The 20410-nt window shown below is 42.1% G+C and overlaps 1 protein-coding gene across 2 annotated transcripts in view; it reads right to left on the reverse strand.

Annotated features, from left to right (window-relative positions):
- The window catches only part of LOC123993560 (ras-related protein Rab-28-like), a 67584-nt gene that overhangs the window by 26541 nt on the left and 20633 nt on the right, over positions 1-20410 (reverse strand). For both annotated transcript variants that reach the window (XM_046295850.1, XM_046295851.1), the window contains exons 2-4: positions 18257-18353; positions 8692-8780; positions 6754-6883 (exon numbers count right to left, since the gene is read on the reverse strand). In XM_046295850.1, coding sequence (XP_046151806.1) covers positions 6754-6883; positions 8692-8780; positions 18257-18353 — 316 coding nt within the window. The remainder of the gene's footprint in view (positions 1-6753; positions 6884-8691; positions 8781-18256; positions 18354-20410) is intronic.

Consider the following 20410-nt stretch of genomic DNA (forward strand, 5'->3'; position numbering starts at 1 on the left):
GTGCATGCGTGCGCGCGTTTCTGTGTGCATGCGTGCGCGCGTTTCTGTGTGCATGCGTGCGCGCGTTTCTGTGTGCATGCGTGCGCGCGTTTCTGTGTGCATGCGTGCGCGCGTTTCTGTGTGCATGCGTGCGCGCGTTTCTGTGTGCATGCGTGCGCGCGTTTCTGTGTGCATGCGTGCGCGCGTTTCTGTGTGCATGCGTGCGCGCGTTTCTGTGTGCATGCGTGCGCGCGTTTCTGTGTGCATGCGTGCGCGCGTTTCTGTGTGCATGCGTGCGCGCGTTTCTGTGTGCATGCGTGCGCGCGTTTCTGTGTGCATGCGTGCGCGCGTTTCTGTGTGCGTGCGCGCGTTTCTGTGTGCGTGCGCGCGTTTCTGTGTGCGTGCGCGCGTTTCTGTGTGCGTGCGCGCGTTTCTGTGTGCGTGCGCGCGTTTCTGTGTGCGTGCGCGCGTTTCTGTGTGCGTGCGCGCGTTTCTGTGTGAGTGCTCGCGTTTCTGTGTGAGTGCTCGCGTTTCTGTGTGAGTGCTCGCGTTTCTGTGTGAGTGCTCGCGTTTCTGTGTGCGTGCGTTTGTATACACATGTGTCCTCAATAAAACATTTAATTGGCTTCCTCCCTGAATTGTTACAAGTGGTGCCATTATTTAACACAAGGGTCTGGACAGCATGTGGAGGGCAAGGAGGTGCACAACGCCGGCTTAACACGGCACCTTAACCCTACACGGCCGTGTTAAACAGAGAATGGGGAGGCTGTTCCCCACCAGCCAAATGGCAGTGGAGGGCGGTCAAGCAGGCCAGGGTAAGGAACAACAGCATCCCAAATAAGTAAGATATCCGTTTAAGCCCAATTAGGCTAAGTATACTGAGGTTTGGCAAAGATAAGGGGGGTGTATTTTAGTTTGTCTCAAAAGCATTGCACAGGTACAAATAAGTGGTGGGGGTCAGACTGTCCTCTTTGAAGCCTTACCCTCTCTGTTTGTACACAATACTGTAGACATCCAAAAGCAAGTCGATAACACACTAGTACTGCATATATGATAAGTGAGAGTGAATGAAGGGAAACAACAGTAAAACATGTCAGTGGTTAAGAGAGAGAAGGCATCTCCCAGAGGACATGCCCTCTCATAAATCTGTATAGTGCAAATCATGCTCTTATAAGCTCCTGGTTGGATCCTTCTATTTCAGTTGACATGGTCTGAGGGCTGGTGGCTACTTCACTCATTTGGATTTCATGGGAACCTACAAAACAAAATCTCAACATTCCCCCCAAGAATGCTGAATATTTTTTGTTCTATTCATTATAACTGGGTGACGGCCGGGCACTTGGTAAAAATAAAAATAAAAAGAGCTATGATACGTAAAAGTGTTAGAGGGGCTCCTCTGCAAAAAAGAGAGAAAGACGACGGAGCAGGGGAGGGGGAAAAAAGAAAGCAAAACAGAAATGTCTGTGTGGGCAATTCCCACAAGATAGCTAGACTAACTCTCTCTTCATGCCCTCTGAAGAAACGGAGTCCGTGAGAGGGTTCAGGGATTCATAAAGTCTCGCTAGGTAATTGATTGCTCCGGGTAGGGCAATCTGTGTGGGATTTTGTTTTTCTTCTTTGCGGACTGTAGGAGCCAAAAAAACACACATGGGCGATTCTTAGCAATATGGCCATTAAGAGCAGACTGACTGAGCGGGCGAAGGGGGGACCCTGACAGAGGGCTATACACTTCTTAAATACATATTACAGTATACACACTGACACACACTATAACAAACGCACTTACACACACGTATACACAGACACACTCACCGACAGTATACAAAATGTAGCCTAAATACGGAGGCGCCTGTCGTTAGGCCCGGGCATTAAGAGATGCACCCTAATGCGAAGACAAGAGAATCCCTACTCTAGACAGGCGTATTAAGCCCTGACCTAAAGGCCCCGTTGAGTAACATTAGAGAGGCTTCCTGTGTAGATACCACTCTGTGGGCCATTCATCACTGGGGTGGAGGAGGAGTGGGGCGGAGGGGTTCGAGGCTGGACAGTCGACAGCCATCATTACACACGGGGCTGTGACTGGGTGCTTTACAATAACACGGAGGCAGCAATGTCTCCCCATCTGTCAGAGGGGATGTTTAAAAAAACATAGTCATCATTATTAGTCTTTATTTTGGAGAGATGCGGGTGGGGAGAGGGGGGGTTTGGAAAAGGTTGTCTGGTTATCATCTAAGATCCTCTCCTCATCCAAAGTGGTGTCCAGGCGGGAGTTAGAGTAGTGGGAGGGTGCCCTGTAGCCACCACATTAGGGTCTTAAATCACTGAGGGTCACTCCCCAGAGCACGCAAACATCACCGTTCCCATCGCCCCAGGAGACCCTGCTCTTCACTATCAATTAGCTAATCGAAACACATCAATTAGCTTGAGCCGTTACACACAAAGGCCTATCTGGTATTATCGACTGCAACACACTCCTACACACATGCACACAGAAACAGGATCAGAGGAGTGGAGACAGAAGGGGAAGCGAATAATCAACAGCCCCAATAGAAAAATCAATCTCCTGTTTCTAGCTAAATAGAGCCGGATACAGTAATACGCTCGCCACCGTACCGCAAAATAGAGCTGGGTAAAGGAGTATGCTCGCCACCGTACCGCAAAATAGAGCTGGGTAAAGGAGTATGCTCGCCGCCGTACTGCAAAATAGAGCTGGGTAAAGGAGTATGCTCGCCGCCATACCGCAAAATAGAGCTGGGTAAAGGAGTATGGTCGCTGCCGTACCGCAAAATAAATCAAAGTCAAATCAAATGTGCTGAATACAACAGTGAAAGGATTACTTACGAGCCCCAAACCAACGCAGTTTAAAAAAAATATGGATAAGAATATGAAATAAAAGTAAGAAGTAACTAAAGACCAGCAGTAAAATAACAATAGCGAGACTATATACAGGGGGGTACTGGTACAGAGTCAATGTGCGGGGGTACCGGTTAGTCGAGGTAATATGTACATGTAGGTAGAGTTATTAAAGTGACTATGCATAGATGATAACAACAGAGGCCAGCAGCGGTGTAAGAGGGGGGGCAATGCAAATAGTCTGGGTAGGCATTTGATTAGGTGTTCAGGAGTCTTATGGCTTGGGGTTGAAGCTGTTTAGAAGCCTTTTGGGCCTAGACTTGGCGCTCCGGTACAGCTTGCCGTGCGGTAGCAGAGAACAGTATGACTAGGGTGGCTGGAGTCTTTGATACTCTTTAGGGCCTTCCTCTGACACCGACTGGTTTAGAGGTCCTGGATGGCAGGAAGCTTGGCCCCAGTGATGTACTGGGCCGTTCGCACTACCCTCTGTAGTGCCTTGCATTTGGAGGCCAAGCAATTACCATACCGGGCAGTGATGCAAACAGTCAGGATGCTCTCGATGGTGCAAATGTAGAACCTTTTGAGTATCTGAGGACCCATGCCAAATCGCCTGAGGGGGAATAGGTTTTGTTGTGCCATCTTCACAACTGTCTTAGAGTGCTTGGACCATGTTAGTTTGTTGGTGATGTGGACACCAAGGAACTTGAAGCTCTCAACCTGCTCCACTGCAGCCCCGTCGATGAGAACAGGGGCGTGCTCGGTTCTCCTTTTCCTGTAGTCCACAATCATCTCCTTTGTCTTGATCACGTTGAGGGAGAGGTTGTTGTCCTGGCACCACACGGCCAGGTATCTGACCTCCTCCCTATAGGCTGTTTCATTGTTGTCGGTGATCAGGCCTACCACTGTTATGTCATCAGCAAACTTAATGATGGTGTTGGAGTCGTACCTGGCCGTGCAGTCATGAGTGAACAGGGAGTACAGGAGGGAAATGAGCACGCATCCCTGAGGGGCCCCTGTGTTGAGGATCAGAGTTGCGGATGGATGTGTTGTTACCTACCCTTACCACCTGGGAGCGGCCCATCAGGAAGTCCAGGAGGTGTTTACTCCCAGGGTCCTTATCTTATTGATGAGCTTTGAGGTTCACTATGGTGTTGAACGCTGAGCTGTAGTCAATGAAGAGCATTCTCACATAGGTGTTCCTTTACTCCAGGTGGAAAAGGGCAGTGTGGAGTGCAACAGAGATTGCATCATCTGTGGATCTGTTGGGGTGGTATGCAAATTGGAGTGGGTCTAGGGTTTCTGGGATCATGGTGTTGATGTGAGCCATGGCCAGCCTTTCAAAGCACTTCATGGCTACAGACGTGAGTGCTACGGGTCGGTAGTCATTTAGGCAGGTTACCTTGGTGTTCTTGGGCACAGGGACTATGGTGGTCTTCTTAAAACATGTTGGTATTATAGACTCAGACAGGGAGAGGTCGAAAATTTCTGTGAAGACACTTGCCAGTTGGTCAGCGCATGCTCACAGTTCAAGTCCTGGTAATCCGTCTGGCCCTGCGGCCTTGTTTAAAGGTCTTACTCACCTCGGCTGCGGAGAGTGTGATCACACAGTCTTCCGGAACAGCAGGTGCTCTCATGCATGTTTCAGCGTTATTGGCCTTGAAGCGAGCATAGAAGTAGTTTAGCTCGTCTGGTAGGCTTGTGTGGTTGGGCAGCTCTCTGCTGTGCTTCCCTTTGTAGTCTGTAATGGTTTGCAAGCCCTGCCACATCCAACGAGCATCAGAGCCGGTGTAGTAGGATTCGATCTTAGTCCTGTATTGACGCTTTGCCTGTTTGATGGTCCATCGGAGGGCATAGCAGGATTTCTTATAAGCTTCCGGGTTAGAGTCCCGCTCCTTGAAAGCGGAAGGTCTAGCCTTTAGCTCAGTTTGGATGTTGCCTGTAATCCATGGCTTCCGGTATGTACGTACGGTCACTGTGGGGACGACTTCATCGATACACTTATTGACGAAGTGAATGATGTGGTGTACTCCTCAATGCCATTGGAGGAATCCCGAAACATATTCCAGTCTGTGCTAGCAAAACAGTCCTGTAGCTTAGAATCTGCTTCATCTGACCACTTTTTATTGATCTCGTCACTGGTGCTTCCTGCTTTAATTTTTGCTTGTAAGCAGGAATCAGGAGGATAGAATTATGGTCAGACTTGACAAATGGAGGGCGAGGGAGAGCTTTGTATGCGTCTCTATGTGTGGAGTAAAGGTGGTCCAGAGTTTTTTCCCCCTCTGGTTGCACATTTAACATGCTGACAGAAATTTGGTCAAATTGATTTAAGTTTCCCTGCATTAAAGTCCCCGGCTACTAGGAGCGCCGCCTCTGGTTGACCGTTTTCTTGTTTGCTTATGGCAGAATACAGCTCATTCAATGCGGTCTCAGCGCCAGCCTCTGACTGTAGTTGTATGTAAAACAGCTACGAAAAATACAGATAAACTCTCTAGGTAGATCAAGAATCTCATGATAAGCTGTAGACCACACTACCTCAGGCGAGCAATAGCTCGAGACTTCCTTAGATATCGTGCACCAGCTGTTATTTACAAAAATACATAGACCACCACCCCTTGTCTTACCAGACGCCACAGTTTTATCCTGCTGATAGAGCTGGCTGGTTAAATGCTGTATGTTGATAATGTAATCGTTCAGCCACGACTCCTTGAAGCATAAGATATTACAGTTTTGAATGTCCCGTTGGTAGCTTAATCTTCCGTGACTGTCATCTATTTTATTGTCCAAAGATTGTACATTTGCTAGAAGAATGGAAGGAAGTGGGTGTTTTTACGATCACCTACGAATTCTCAGAAGGCAGCCCGCCCTCCGGACCCTTTTTCTTCGCCTCCTCTTCACGCAAATCACAGGGATCTGGGCCTGTTCCCGAGAAAGCAGTATATCTTACTGGGTACAGTATTATGGTCGCTGCTGTACTGCAGAATAGAGCTGGGTACAGTAATATGGTTGCTGCTGTAATGCAGAATAGAGCTGGGTACAGTAATATGGTTGCTGCTGTAATGCAGAATAGAGCTGGGTGCAGTAATATGGTCGCTGCTGTAATGCAGAATAGAGCTGGGTGCATTAATACGGTCGCTGCTGTAATGCAGAATAGAGCTGGGTGCAGTAATACGGTCGCTGCTGTAATGCAGAATAGAGCTGGGTGCAGTAATACGGTCGCTGCTGTAATGCAGAATAGAGCTGGGTGCAGTAATACGGTTGCTGCTGTAATGCAGAATAGAGCTGGGTGCAGTAATACGGTTGCTGCTGTAATGCAGAATAGAGCTGGGTGCAGTAATACGGTTGCTGCTGTAATGCAGAATAGAGCTGGGTGCAGTAATACGGTTGCTGCTGTAATGCAGAATAGAGCTGGGTGCAGTAATACGGTTGCTGCTGTAATGCTAAATTATGCAGTTTCAAGAAAAGTGAAAAATATATTTAAAAATGGTCCAACAGAGAAAAAGTTATTTTTCTTTACTGCACTGAAAAAGACATTGTGTTCACAGCTCTCTGTGTTCATACATTATGGTTGACTCATCTGCTTAGCCTTCAGTCCCTTTTATGATGTGTAACAGCATGGCCTATGAGCAGAAGAAAACAAATGGGGAAAGTGGATACCTAGTCAGTTGCACAACTGAATGTATTCAACCGAAACGTGTCTTCCGCATTTAACCCAACCCCTCTAAATCAGATGGGTGCATGGGCTGCCTTAAACAAAGTCCACGTCATCACCCGGGGAGCAGTTGTTGTTGGGGGTAAACCGATTTTTCCACCTTGCTGGCTCGGGGATTCAAACCAGCGACCTTCAGTTACTGGCCCAACGCTCATAACCACTAGGCTACCTGCACCTGCATGTGTGCGTGCATGTGCGTCAGCGATACTCACTTTTGTTTCCCACCAGGGAGACCACAGGCTGTACGTCACACTCTTCATTGGCCTTCTTGACCATGCCGTACCAGTCCTCCAGATTCTTAAAGCTCTGGAAGTTTGTAATGTCGTACACTAGAAGAACACCCTGAAAAACAATACCATGGAAAATCTGAAATTACGTAATCACAACATCCCAAAAGGAATTCAATTTGACATAAAATGAGAACAAACATGACAGAGAGGTTGAGTGTGAACAGCAGGTGGCACTAGTGTCTGAGAAAAGACAGTCCTCTTCCTACCCCCATCCATCTCAAAACACACACTCCCCAAGGAGTTCGCACCTCCTCAGCTCTCTCTAAGTTAGTCATGGCATTAAAGATCTAGATCGCTGTTACAGATGCAGAGAGACATGCTAAGAACATACAGCCGAACCACTATGCCTACGCTCTAATTTGTCTGTTTGTGGACACCGGGGCGAGGGGAACCGCAGAGTTTTGTCCATCCAGTCAAACAAGCATAGGAAGGTAAGATGAGGGTTAGGTTAGGTTCCCTGGCCACAAAATTGGCTCTGTTGTCTGTGCTTACAAATAAAAGAGGGTAATATACGTGTGGTTATGAAGGAGGTCTCATCCCCCTCTCTTCGTCGAAATACTTTCTAAGTATTGTCAGCATAGGTACAAAAACGGAAGAAGTCCTATAGCAAAGCACAAAAGGTGCCCATCGGAGTAACCAGACCGTTAAAGCTGGCGTCTGTACTAGTTGATATGTAAACAAAGATGAAACAGTTCAGTGTACATGTTAAAAACAAAAGCCTCAAGTGCCAACATTGTGTCCATTTCTCTCCTTACCATTCCAAAAGACTATAGAATATGAAAAGGAGCCAAAATAAATAGACTACTTTGCCTTTGATTGCATCATCATGAAACAGAATTGCAGCTCCTTTTTCTTCAGGAAGCGTCTGGTCCGGGACACGCAATGTCACAATACAAGGCCAGTGACGACAGTTTGTGTCAGTTACAATTACAGCACGCCGCTACCAATGACTATGATTGATTGTCGCCCGTGGCGCGTCAAACAATGGTCGTGAAAGCCCCATAAAGCTCTGGTGAGAAACCCGCAGAGCAAAGTATTCCAATGTGGCATTGATGGACGACACATTGTTGTTGTGTGTGAGTGAGCGGGCAGGGCATCTGAGGAGGTATTACAGTACAGACATGACCGACCTACACACCCACCAACAGCCTCAAGTGTTGTCCTGGTCTCTACATCCCACACAGGCCCCATGCTCTTCAGGTAAACCAGATCTATAGCTATATCTATACCTCATCAAACAAGTGCAGCTTTGAGAGCATAGAATGTGGCTTTGGGTGACAGATAATGGTAGCCTATATAGCAACAACAACTTAGGGATGTTGCTTAGCGGAATGAGGCAAAAGCACAAACATAACACTCCCACACACGTGTTATTGCAGTGTCAACACAAACCTCGCTCTATTCACATTAATTTGTAAATGTGCTTATTTTGTTAATAAATAATGAAGTTAGAGCGGGGGAAGGGAGAAAAAGGTGTTTCTTACTCCCCCTCATACTGTACATAGTCTAGTCCATATGACCAGCTAAGTAGTCAAACTTAGTCCTGTTGCACTAATATTATCATAAAGGCTTATTAACTACCAAGCCTAATAGGGAAACACTATTACATTGTACATTTGTTAAATACAGTTAAAAGTTCAGAGCTCTAACGTGAACAACGACAGACCACCTCAGTGTTTATTGTGTGTGTGTGTGTGTGTGTGTGTGTGTGTGTGTGTGTGTGTGTGTGTGTGTGTGTGTGTGTGTGTGTGTGTGTGTGTGTGTGTGTGTGTGTGTGTGTGTGTGTGTGTGTGTGTGTGTGTGTGTGTGTGTGTGTGTGTGTGTGTGTGTGTGTGTGTGTGTGTGTGTGTGTTACAGTACCTGAGCACCATAGACATATTTATCCAGCATTTTCCCTCCAATCGTTTGACCTCCAATATCCCACACTTGCAGGGTAACATTCAGGTTGCCTGAGGGAAGAGGAAATGGAGAAACTTAAAATCAGTAGAAACTATTAAATGACTTCAATGTTTCAAACAAAAGCTGCTGCAATGCAGCCCACATATTACAAAACTATCAACGTTTGGCTTGACGTGTTAGCTTCTCTTTCATATCATCAACTTCTGACTAAAAAGTGAACGTAAGTCGATCAACTGGAAAAGAACGTGACAAGAGAAGACAAATTCAATTGTACTGTAATTTGTGAGCTTTCCATCTCGGTTGTTTTGGTTCCTTTTATAGGCGTTTGTTTTAACAAAGCTCATAATCTTTGGGAATCACGAGTCTGTCGTAACTGGAGCCTATATTTTGGGAGAGGGATTTCTGTAATAAAACGTTGACTTTGTTCATGTACATATTGGAAACAATAAATCATAGATTAATCTTTAATTTTTAACCGCTCGCCTCTGGCAGGTCACACACACTCCAAATCCAAGAATATCCAGAGGAGAGATTCAGGGGGATGAATAGGTATGCTTACCCTGTAATTTAAACATTCTCAATACCCCTGGCCGGGAAAAAACGAGCACTTATTAGCCTGGGAATAGCTGTTTGCATTGTGTCGTTCTCTGCCAAGTCGAGGAGAGTAAGGAGAAATATGTGGTGTTAAGAAAAATACAGATAATTAAACACAAAATAATAAGCAAAAGAAGACTACTGTCCCAATTTATATAAGAGGGAGGTGGGGAGAGGGAGAGTGAGGGACGGCGTACAAAACCAAATCTAAATAAATATTTTCCTCCTCTGGAAAATGAAAGGGGTGGTTGAGAAAAGAAAAGAAGACCAGACAGTGAGGAGTTTGTCGGTGTGATGAGGGCCCTTCATTGGCCTAGTGCGCTTATGGCGAGCCGAGCGTACAGTGTGGATACGGCTGGACGAGCTGACCCCCACCACAGAAGGAAGCGCGAGTGTTCACAGTGACTACATCTAGACTATACAGTGTCAATGTAAAGCTACATTGAAGAGTGCAATGAATAATTGCCCTTGGTGTTACAGCATGCGAGCTATCCCCACCCATCCCCTGCAGTCAGACACAAACTTTATTTTTGTTTAAAAGACTCAACAGACCCAAAGTTTCCCTGCTTACGTGGTGAGTTAGTGGCTCATTTTTGTGTTTTTAGTAGTCTTCATTAGCTATTAGCACTGTTCAGTGGAACCCAATAAAAACACTATCAAAACATCACCATTTTGATAAGTATTAATTCACAGACCAAACATGAGACATCTGGAAGAGGTATTGTTAAAAGCACACAAAGAGAAGTTTGTGTGCCAATCGGCCTCACCTCACCTCTCCACGCGTTGGAAAATGTACATTAAGTTTGACAAGCTGGGCCTTCACGGTGAGGGGCCAGCGCCGGCTATACTCTCCCCCCATCTTGGAGATCCCCATAGAGCCCCAGAGAGCCACACAACACATCCAGTCGAAGGCGGGCGTAGGTCCTAACGAAGCTCAGGACCACCCAAATGGCAAACACAGCCATCCTCTTCATCAGGTCAAGAGAACCCAATCCCCCAGAAAATGTACCATTTTACAACTCGTGTTGAACCAACGTCTACTATTTTATATATATAAATAAAACACACACGCACACAAGCACACACACGTGTCTTGCCGTGCTGCAGATAAGTAATGGTTGTCAACTATTTTTACCAGAATCACAACAGATTGGAATTATTTGTGCGATGTCTCATTGAAGCCTTGCCTTTCCCTATTTCACTAAGGTCTGCCTAATTATCTCCACTAAAACATTCATGTTTTCTTTCTCCTACTATTAGCAACTGTAACTGAATATAGGACTAAATGTAATAGTTTCAAGTTATCATATATTTATTTTAGTACTTAATCCACCCTTGCTTAAATGTTATTTTATTAGTCATAAAAGAATGGAGCTACTTTGCAGACTTTTGCAGCTTTATGCCTTGGCACCATTTTAAATATGCAATTTAAAATGCTGAAAATCCCCATGCCATATGGTAGGAAGTGAAAATGGGGGGCTTTAGTCTAAATATAACATTAGTCAATAAACATTTATTTTACACATCTAAAAGGATACAGAGCGAGGCTTTATTTCCGTGGGTTTGAAAGTAAACAAATAAGAACATGAATGTTTTATGTGGTTCAGAACAAAGATCAGTTGAACCCCGGGATATGAATATAAAAATGCTAAATGTATTTACTCTGTACTGTGCCCACAGAATTATGTGTAAGGCTCGCCTCTCTGGACATAAGCTGTCCATTGGCTTCATGGAGGGGAAAAAATCCTGGTGTTTGCCCTAGAGAGAACAGCTTTCAGAATGAATAAGGATGAGAAGTGGCAGACTCTCCACAATGTGGTGCTACCAAGAAAGACACATTGAAAGTCCTGAGATAACCTGAGGAACAAAATTGTTCGGTTTTAGCATGAAACACTTGGGAAGGAAAATACAACACATTTTGTATCAATTTGAAAATAAATTCAGAAATTCTAAAGCTTTGTGTAAAAAAAAAAAAAAAAAAAAAGTTAAATTGTGCACAAACTCAAATTCACATACAGCTTTTGTAAAGAAGAAATGTAATAAATTCCAAGTAGGCTACTTTAATAACGTCGGAATACTTTTAGATATGCACGTTTCATAAGCAGAATTCAAGAAAATTCAAGTCAGTCACTGCAGCATCTTACATCAAGGTGCCTCTAATGCAGGGTTTCCCAAACTCGGTCCTCAGGACGTTTAGGGTTTTTGCCCAGCACTAAACAGCTGATAAAAATAATCAACTAATCATCAAGCTTTGATCATTTTAATCCACTGTGTAGTGCTAAGGTAAAAACAAAACTGAGAATGTGAGTGCCTGCGTGAATGTGTGTCTGTATCTGTGGTATGGTACAGAGCAGGCCGGCACGCTCAAAGGATGAAGGTGTCCTACCTGGCAGTTATTCTCTTAGGAAATAACCAAAGGATGAAGGTGTCTTACCTGGCAGTTATTCTCTTCAGAAAGAACCAAAGGATGAAGGTGTCCTACCTGGCAGTTATTCTCTTGGGAAATAACCAAAGGATGAATGTGTCTTACCTGGCAGTTATTCTCTTAGGAAATAACCAAAGGATGAAGGTGTTTTACCTGGCAGTTATTCTCTCAGGAAATAACCAAAGGATGAAGGTGTTTTACCTGGCAGAGTTATTCTATTAGGAAATAACCAAAGAATGAAGGTGTTTTACCTGGCAGAGTTATTCTATTAGGAAATAACCAAAGAATGAAGGTGTTTTACCTGGCAGTTATTCTCTTCAGAAATAACCAAAGGATGAAGGTGTTTTACCTGGCAGAGTTATTCTATTAGGAAATAACCAAAGAATGAAGGTGTTTTACCTGGCAGAGTTATTCTATTAGGAAATAACCAAAGAATGAAGGTGTTTTACCTGGCAGTTATTCTCTTCAGAAATAACCAAAGGATGAAGGTGTTTTACCTGGCAGTTATTCTCTTAGGAAAGAACCAAAGGATGAAGGTGTTTTACCTGGTAGTTATTCTCTTCAGAAATAACCAAAGGATGAAGGTGTCCTACCTGGTAGTTATTATCTTCAGAAATAACCAAAGGATGAAGGTGTTTTACCTGGCAGAGTTATTCTCTTAGGAAATAACCAAATGATGAAGGTGTTTTACCTGGCAGTTATTCTCTTAGGAAATAACCAAATGATGAAGGTGTTTTACCTGGCAGTTATTCTCTTCAGAAATAACCAAAAGATGAAGGTGTCCTACCTGGCAGTTATTCTCTTAGGAAATAACCAAAGGATGAATGTGTCTTACCTGGCAGTTATTTTCTTAGGAAATAACCAAAGGATGAAGGTGTTTTACCTGGCAGTTATTCTCTCAGGAAAGAACCAAAGGATGAAGGTGTTTTACCTGGCAGTTATTCTCTTAGGAAAGAACCAAATGATGAAGGTGTTTTACCTGGCAGTTATTCTCTTAGGAAATAACCAAAGGATGAAGGTGTCTTACCTGGTAGTTATTCTCTTCAGAAATAACCAAAGGATAGGTGTTTTCTCTTCTATTAGGAAATAACCAAAGGATGAAGGTGTTTTACCTCAGGCAGAGTTATTCTCTTAGGAAATAACCAAAGGATGAAGGTGTGGTAGTTATTACCTGGCAGTTATTCTCTTAGGAAATAACCAAATGATGAAGGTGAAATAGGAAATAACCAAATGATGAAGTTGTTTTACCTGGCAGTTATTCTCTTAGGAAATAACCAAAGGATGAAGGTGTTTTACCTGGCAGTTATTCTCTTCAGAAATAACCAAAGGATGAAGGTGTCTTACCTTTTACTCTTCAGAAATAACCAAAGGATTATTCTCAGTTATTCCCTTAGGAAATAACCAAAGGATGAAGGTGTTTTACCTGGCAGTTATTCTCTCAGAAATAACCAAAGAATGAAGGTGTTTTACCTGGAAATAACCAAAGGATGAAGGTGTCTTACCTGGTACTTATTCTCTTCAGAAATAACCAAAGGATGAAGGTGTCTTACCTGGTACTTATTCTCTTCAGAAATAACCAAAGGATGAAGGTGTCTTACCTGGCAGTTATTCTCTTAGGAAATAACCAAAGGATGAAGGTGTCTTACCTGGTAGTTATTATCTTCAGAAATAACCAAAGGATGAAGGTGTTTTACCTGGCAGAGTTATTCTCTTAGGAAATAACCAAAGGATGAATGTGTTTTACCTGGCAGTTATTCTCTTCGGAAATAACCAAATGATGAATGTGTCTTACCTGGCAGAGTTATTCTCTTAGGAAATAACCAAAGGATGAAGGTATCTTACCTGGTAGTTATTCTCTTCAGAAATAACCAAAGGATGAAGCTGTCCTACCTGGCAGTTATTCTATTAGGAAATAACCAAAGGATGAAGGAATCTTACCTCGCAGAGTTATTCTCTTAGGAAATAACCAAAGGATGAAGGTGTTTTACCTGGCAGTTATTCTCTTCAGAAATAACCAAAGGATGAAGGTGTTTTACCTGGCAGTTATTCTCTTAGGAAATAACCAAAGGATGAAGGTGTCTTACCTGGTAGTTATTCTCTTCAGAAATAACCAAAGGATGAAGGTGTTTTACCTGGCAGTTATTCTCTTAGGAAATAACCAAAGGATGAAGGTGTCTTACCTGGTACTTATTCTCTTCAGAAATAACCAAAGGATGAAAGTGTTTTACCTGGCAGTTATTCTCTTCAGAAATAACCAAAGGATGAAGGTGTTTTACCTGGCAGTTATTCTCTTCAGAAATAACCAAAGGATGAAGGTGTTTTACCTGGCAGTTATTATCTTAGGAAATAACCAAAGGATGAAGATGTTTTACCTGGCAGTTATTCTCTCAGGAAATAACCAAAGGATGAATGTGTTTTACCTGGCAGTTATTCTCGTAGGAAAGAACCAAAGGATGAAGGTGTTTTACCTGGCAGTTATTCTATTAGGAAATAACCAAAGAATGAAGGTGTTTTACCTGGCAGAGTTATTCTATTAGGAAATAACCAAAATGAATGTTTTAAGTTATTCTATTGAAATAACCAAAGAATTGTTTTACCTGGCAGTTATTCTCTTCAGAAATAACCAAAGGATGAAGGTGTTTTACCTGGCAGTTATTCTCTTAGGAAAGAACCAAAGGATGAAGGTGTTTTACCTGGTAGTTATTCTCTTCAGAAATAACCAAAGGATGAAGGTGTCCTACCTGGTAGTTATTATCTTCAGAAATAACCAAAGGATGAAGGTGTTTTACCTGGCAGAGTTATTCTCTTAGGAAATAACCAAATGATGAAGGTGTTTTACCTGGCAGTTATTCTCTTAGGAAATAACCAAATGATGAAGGTGTTTTACCTGGCAGTTATTCTCTTCAGAAATAACCAAAAGATGAAGGTGTCCTACCTGGCAGTTATTCTCTTAGGAAATAACCAAAGGATGAATGTGTCTTACCTGGCAGTTATTTTCTTAGGAAATAACCAAAGGATGAAGGTGTTTTACCTGGCAGTTATTCTCTCAGGAAAGAACCAAAGGATGAAGGTGTTTTACCTGGCAGTTATTCTCTTAGGAAAGAACCAAATGATGAAGGTGTTTTACCTGGCAGTTATTCTCTTAGGAAATAACCAAAGGATGAAGGTGTCTTACCTGGTAGTTATTCTCTTCAGAAATAACCAAAGGATGAAGGTGTTTTACCTGGCAGAGTTATTCTATTAGGAAATAACCAAAGGATGAAGGTGTTTTACCTGGCAGTTATTCTCTTCAGAAATAACCAAAGGATGAAGGTGTTTTACCTGGCAGTTATTCTCTTCGGAAATAACCAAAGGATGAAGGTGTCTTACCTGGTAGTTATTATCTTCAGAAATAACCAAAGGATGAAGGTGTTTTACCTGGCAGAGTTATTCTCTTAGGAAATAACCAAATGATGAAGGTGTCTTACCTGGCAGTTATTCTCTTAGGAAATAACCAAATGATGAAGTTGTTTTACCTGGCAGTTATTCTCTTAGGAAATAACCAAATGATGAAGGTGTTTTACCTGGCAGTTATTCTCTTCAGAAATAACCAAAGGATGAAGGTGTTTTACCTGGCAGTTATTCTCTTAGGAAATAACCAAAGGATGAAGGTGTCTTACCTGGCAGTTATTCTCTTAGGAAATAACCAAAGGATGAAGGTGTCTTACCTGGTAGTTATTCTCTTCAGAAATAACCAAAGGATGAAGGTGTCCTACCTGCCAGTTATTCCCTTAGGAAATAACCAAAGGATGAAGGTGTTTTACCTGGTAGTTATTCTCTTCAGAAATAACCAAAGGATGAAGGTGTTTTACCTGGCAGTTATTCTCTTAGGAAATAACCAAAGGATGAAGGTGTCTTACCTGGTACTTATTCTCTTCAGAAATAACCAAAGGATGAAGGTGTCTTACCTGGTACTTATTCTCTTCAGAAATAACCAAAGGATGAAGGTGTCTTACCTGGCAGTTATTCTCTTAGGAAATAACCAAAGGATGAAGGTGTCTTACCTGGTAGTTATTATCTTCAGAAATAACCAAAGGATGAAGGTGTTTTACCTGGCAGAGTTATTCTCTTAGGAAATAACCAAAGGATGAATGTGTTTTACCTGGCAGTTATTCTCTTCGGAAATAACCAAATGATGAATGTGTCTTACCTGGCAGAGTTATTCTCTTAGGAAATAACCAAAGGATGAAGGTATCTTACCTGGTAGTTATTCTCTTCAGAAATAACCAAAGGATGAAGCTGTCCTACCTGGCAGTTATTCTATTAGGAAATAACCAAAGGATGAAGGAATCTTACCTCGCAGAGTTATTCTCTTAGGAAATAACCAAAGGATGAAGGTGTTTTACCTGGCAGTTATTCTCTTCAGAAATAACCAAAGGATGAAGGTGTTTTACCTGGCAGTTATTCTCTTAGGAAATAACCAAAGGATGAAGGTGTCTTACCTGGTAGTTATTCTCTTCAGAAATAACCAAAGGATGAAGGTGTTTTACCTGGCAGTTATTCTCTTAGGAAATAACCAAAGGATGAAGGTGTCTTACCTGGTACTTATTCTCTTCAGAAATAACCAAAGGATGAAAGTGTTTTACCTGGCAGTTATTCTCTTCAGAAATAACCAAAGGATGAAGGTGTTTTACCTGGCAGAGTTATTCTCTTAGGAAATAACCAAAGGATGAAGGTGTTTTACCTGGCAGTTATTATCTTAGGAAATAACCAAAGGATGAAGATGTTTTACCTGGCAGTTATTCTCTCAGGAAATAACCAAAGGATGAATGTGTTTTACCTGGCAGTTATTCTCTCAGGAAATAACCAAAGGATGAATGTGTTTTACCTGGCAGTTATTCTCGTAGGAAAGAACCAAAGGATGAAGGTGTTTTACCTGGTAGTTATTCTCTTCAGAAATAACCAAAGGATGAAGGTGTCCAACCTGGCAGCTATTCTCTTAGGAAATAACCAAAGGATGAAGGTGTCTTACCTGGTAGTTATTCTCTTCAGAAATAACCAAAGGATGAAGGTGTCCTACCTGGCAGTTATTCTCTTAGGAAATAACCAAAGGATGAAGGTGTCTTACCTGGTAGTTATTCTCTTCAGAAATAACCAAAGGATGAAGGTGTCCTACCTGGCAGTTATTCTCTTAGGAAATAACCAAAGGATGAAGGTGTTTTACCTGGCAGAGTTATTCTCTTAGGAAATAACCAAAGGATGAAGGTGTCTTACCTGGCAGTTATTCTCTTAGGAAATAACCAAAGGATGAAGGTGTCTTACCTGGTAGTTATTATCTTCAGAAATAACCAAAGGATGAAGGTGTTTTACCTGGCAGAGTTATTCTCTTAGGAAATAACCAAAGGATGAATGTGTTTTACCTGGCAGTTATTCTCTTCGGAAATAACCAAAGGATGAAGGTGTTTTACCTGGCAGTTATTCTCTTCAGAAATAACCAAAGGATGAAGGTGTTTTACCTGGCAGTTATTCTCTTCAGAAATAACCAAAGGATGAAGGTGTTTTACCTGGCAGTTATTATCTTAGGAAATAACCAAAGGATGAAGATGTTTTACCTGGCAGTTATTCTCTCAGGAAATAACCAAAGGATGAATGTGTTTTACCTGGCAGTTATTCTCTCAGGAAATAACCAAAGGATGAAGGTGTTTTACCTGGTAGTTATTCTCTTAGGAAAGAACCAAAGGATGAAGGTGTTTTACCTGGTAGTTATTCTCTTAGGAAAGAACCAAAGGATGAAGGTGTTTTACCTGGCAGTTATTCTCTTAGGAAAGAACAAAAGGATGAAGGTGTTTTACCTGGTAGTTATTCTCTTCAGAAATAACCAAAGGATGAAGGTGTCCTACCTGGCAGTTATTCTCTTAGGAAATAACCAAAGGATGAAGGTGTTTTACCTGGCAGAGTTATTCTCTTAGGAAATAACCAAAGGATGAAGGTGTTTTACCTGGCAGTTATTCTCTTAGGAAATAACCAAAGGATGAAGATGTTTTACCTGGCAGTTATTCTCTCAGGAAATAACCAAAGGATGAATGTGTTTTACCTGGCAGTTATTCTCGTAGGAAAGAACCAAAGGATGAAGGTGTTTTACCTGGTAGTTATTCTCTTCAGAATTAACCAAAGGATGATGGTGTCCAACCTGGCAGCTATTCTCTTAGGAAATAACCAAAGGATGAAGGTGTCTTACCTGGTAGTTATTCTCTTCAGAAATAACCAAAGGATGAAGGTGTCCTACCTGGCAGTTATTCTCTTAGGAAATAACCAAAGGATGAAGATGTCTTACCTGGTAGTTATTCTCTTCAGAAATAACCAAAGGATGAAGGTGTCCTACCTGGCAGTTATTCTCTTAGGAAATAACCAAAGGATGAAGGTGTTTTACCTGGCAGAGTTATTCTCTTAGGAAATAACCAAAGGATGAAAGTGTTTTACCTGGCAGTTATTCTCTTAGGAAATAACCAAAGGATGAAGTTGTCTTACCTGGCAGAGTTATTCTCTTCAGAAAGAAATCCAGGCCAATGGTCTGTTTGTACTGTTTCCCAAAGGCCTCTTGCGCAAACCGGGTGGCGAGTGATGTCTGAAACAGAGAGAGATCATGCTAAGACCCTTTTCCTGCCATTAAAACGACTAAATAAGTTGAATTCAAGCCTTATGAACAAGTCTGAGTGTTGGAGTTGGAGTGGTGTTCTGTATAACAACTATGCCTATTCATAACTCCAAATGAACTGGGCCCATGACTTTTCTATTTAAATATATATATATATATATATATATATATATATATATATATATATATATAGCAATTGTAATTCATTTGAGGTAAGCTAAAGCAATTACCTCTGCTGTCTCGCAAAGCTATCAAGGCCTGCCTGACTGTAAAAATCCAAGTGAATTAAGAAAACAGGTGTCTGGGTAGACGAGTCATACATCCTAACTACAGCTTCTAATTGCCACTGCACAAAATAAGAAAACTCCATCTCTCCGTGTCACTATGCTAGTCTTAAAACCATGGGAATTTACAGCACAGACTTGACATGCCAAGTTTAATTCATTTTGATGGATGAGGACAAGAAAAAAAAGTGCTGGATGTCTATTAGCTATCTTTAGAGCAGTGTGCTTACATAAACATGGAGGGATAATGGAACAGTGGGGCTTCCTAAGTCTTCCTGTGGTGAATTCATTTTATGTACTACTTGACTATCACTGAAGGTTATAGAATTTGAAATAAATTGTTTCTTTACATCCACAGAGCATTCATATAATCTACTGCCATTTATTTTCTGATATATTTCAAGTTGCCAACAATACGTCAAATATAAAGGGCAGAAAAGTCATATGGAACTGATGCCAAAAGGGAACACACAGGGGACTACAATTAAACCTGTTATCTACATTAGTCAAAACAGTCAAGCATAGGCTATTTCAACTTTTTGCGGAATCAAAATATGCCCAATTTCAGTCAATCATTATGTTGGAACTCCACTGTAGAGTATTGTAAGGTCTATCCCAAATACAATAGCTGAAGAGGAGACATCTTGGCAGCTGTTTCTCATGTGGCTGAATAGGACAGATCTTCATTATCTTGAAGTGGAGTCATCTTGGCAGCTGTTTCTCATGTGGCTGAATAGGACAGATCTTCATTATATTGAAGTGGAGTCATCTTGGCAGCTGTTTCTCATGTGGCTGAATAGGACAGATCTTCATTAGATTGAAGTGGAGTCATCTTGGCAGCTGTTTCTCATGTGGCTGAATAGGACAGATCTTCATTAGATTGAAGTGGAGTCATCTTGGCAGCTGTTTCTCATGTGGCTGAATAGGACATATCTTCATTATATTGAAGTGGAGTCATCTTGGCAGCTGTTTCTCATGTGGCTGAATAGGACAGATCTTCAGTATCTTGAAGTGGAGTCATCTTGGCAGCTGTTTCTCATGTGGCTGAATAGGACAGATCTTCATTATATTGAAGTGGAGTCATCTTGGCAGCTGTTTCTCATGTGGCTGAATAGGACAGATCTTCATTATATTGAAGTGGAGTCATCTTGGCAGCTGTTTCTCATGTGGCTGAATAGGACAGATCTTCATTAGATTGAAGTGGAGTCATCTTGGCAGCTGTTTCTCATGTGGCTGAATAGGACAGATCTTCATTAGATTGAAGAATCCTCATCTAGGCAGCTGTTTCTCAAGTGGCTGAATAGGACAGATCATCAAATCAAATTGTATTGGTCACATACACATGGTTAGCAGATGTTAATGCAAGTATGGCGAAATGCTTGTGCTTCTAGTTCCGACAGTGCAGCAATATCTAACAAGTAATCTAACAATTCCACAACAACTACCCAATAAACACAAATCTAAGTAAAGGGATGGAATAAGCATATGTACATATAAATATGGATGAGCGATGACCGAGCGGCATAGGCAAGATGCAATATATGGTATTGAATAAAGTATATACATATGAGATTCGTAGAGCAAGATATGTAAACATTATTAAAGTGGAATTATTAAAGTGACTAGTGATCCATTTATTAAAGTGGCCAATGATTTGGAGTCTGTATGTAGGCAGCAGCGAGGAGTCATCTTGGCAGCTGTTTCTCAAGTGGCTGAACAGGACAGATCTTCATTAGACTGAAA

The sequence above is a fragment of the Oncorhynchus gorbuscha genome, linkage group LG13 (genome assembly GCF_021184085.1).
Source record: "Oncorhynchus gorbuscha isolate QuinsamMale2020 ecotype Even-year linkage group LG13, OgorEven_v1.0, whole genome shotgun sequence".
NCBI lineage: Eukaryota > Metazoa > Chordata > Actinopteri > Salmoniformes > Salmonidae > Oncorhynchus > Oncorhynchus gorbuscha.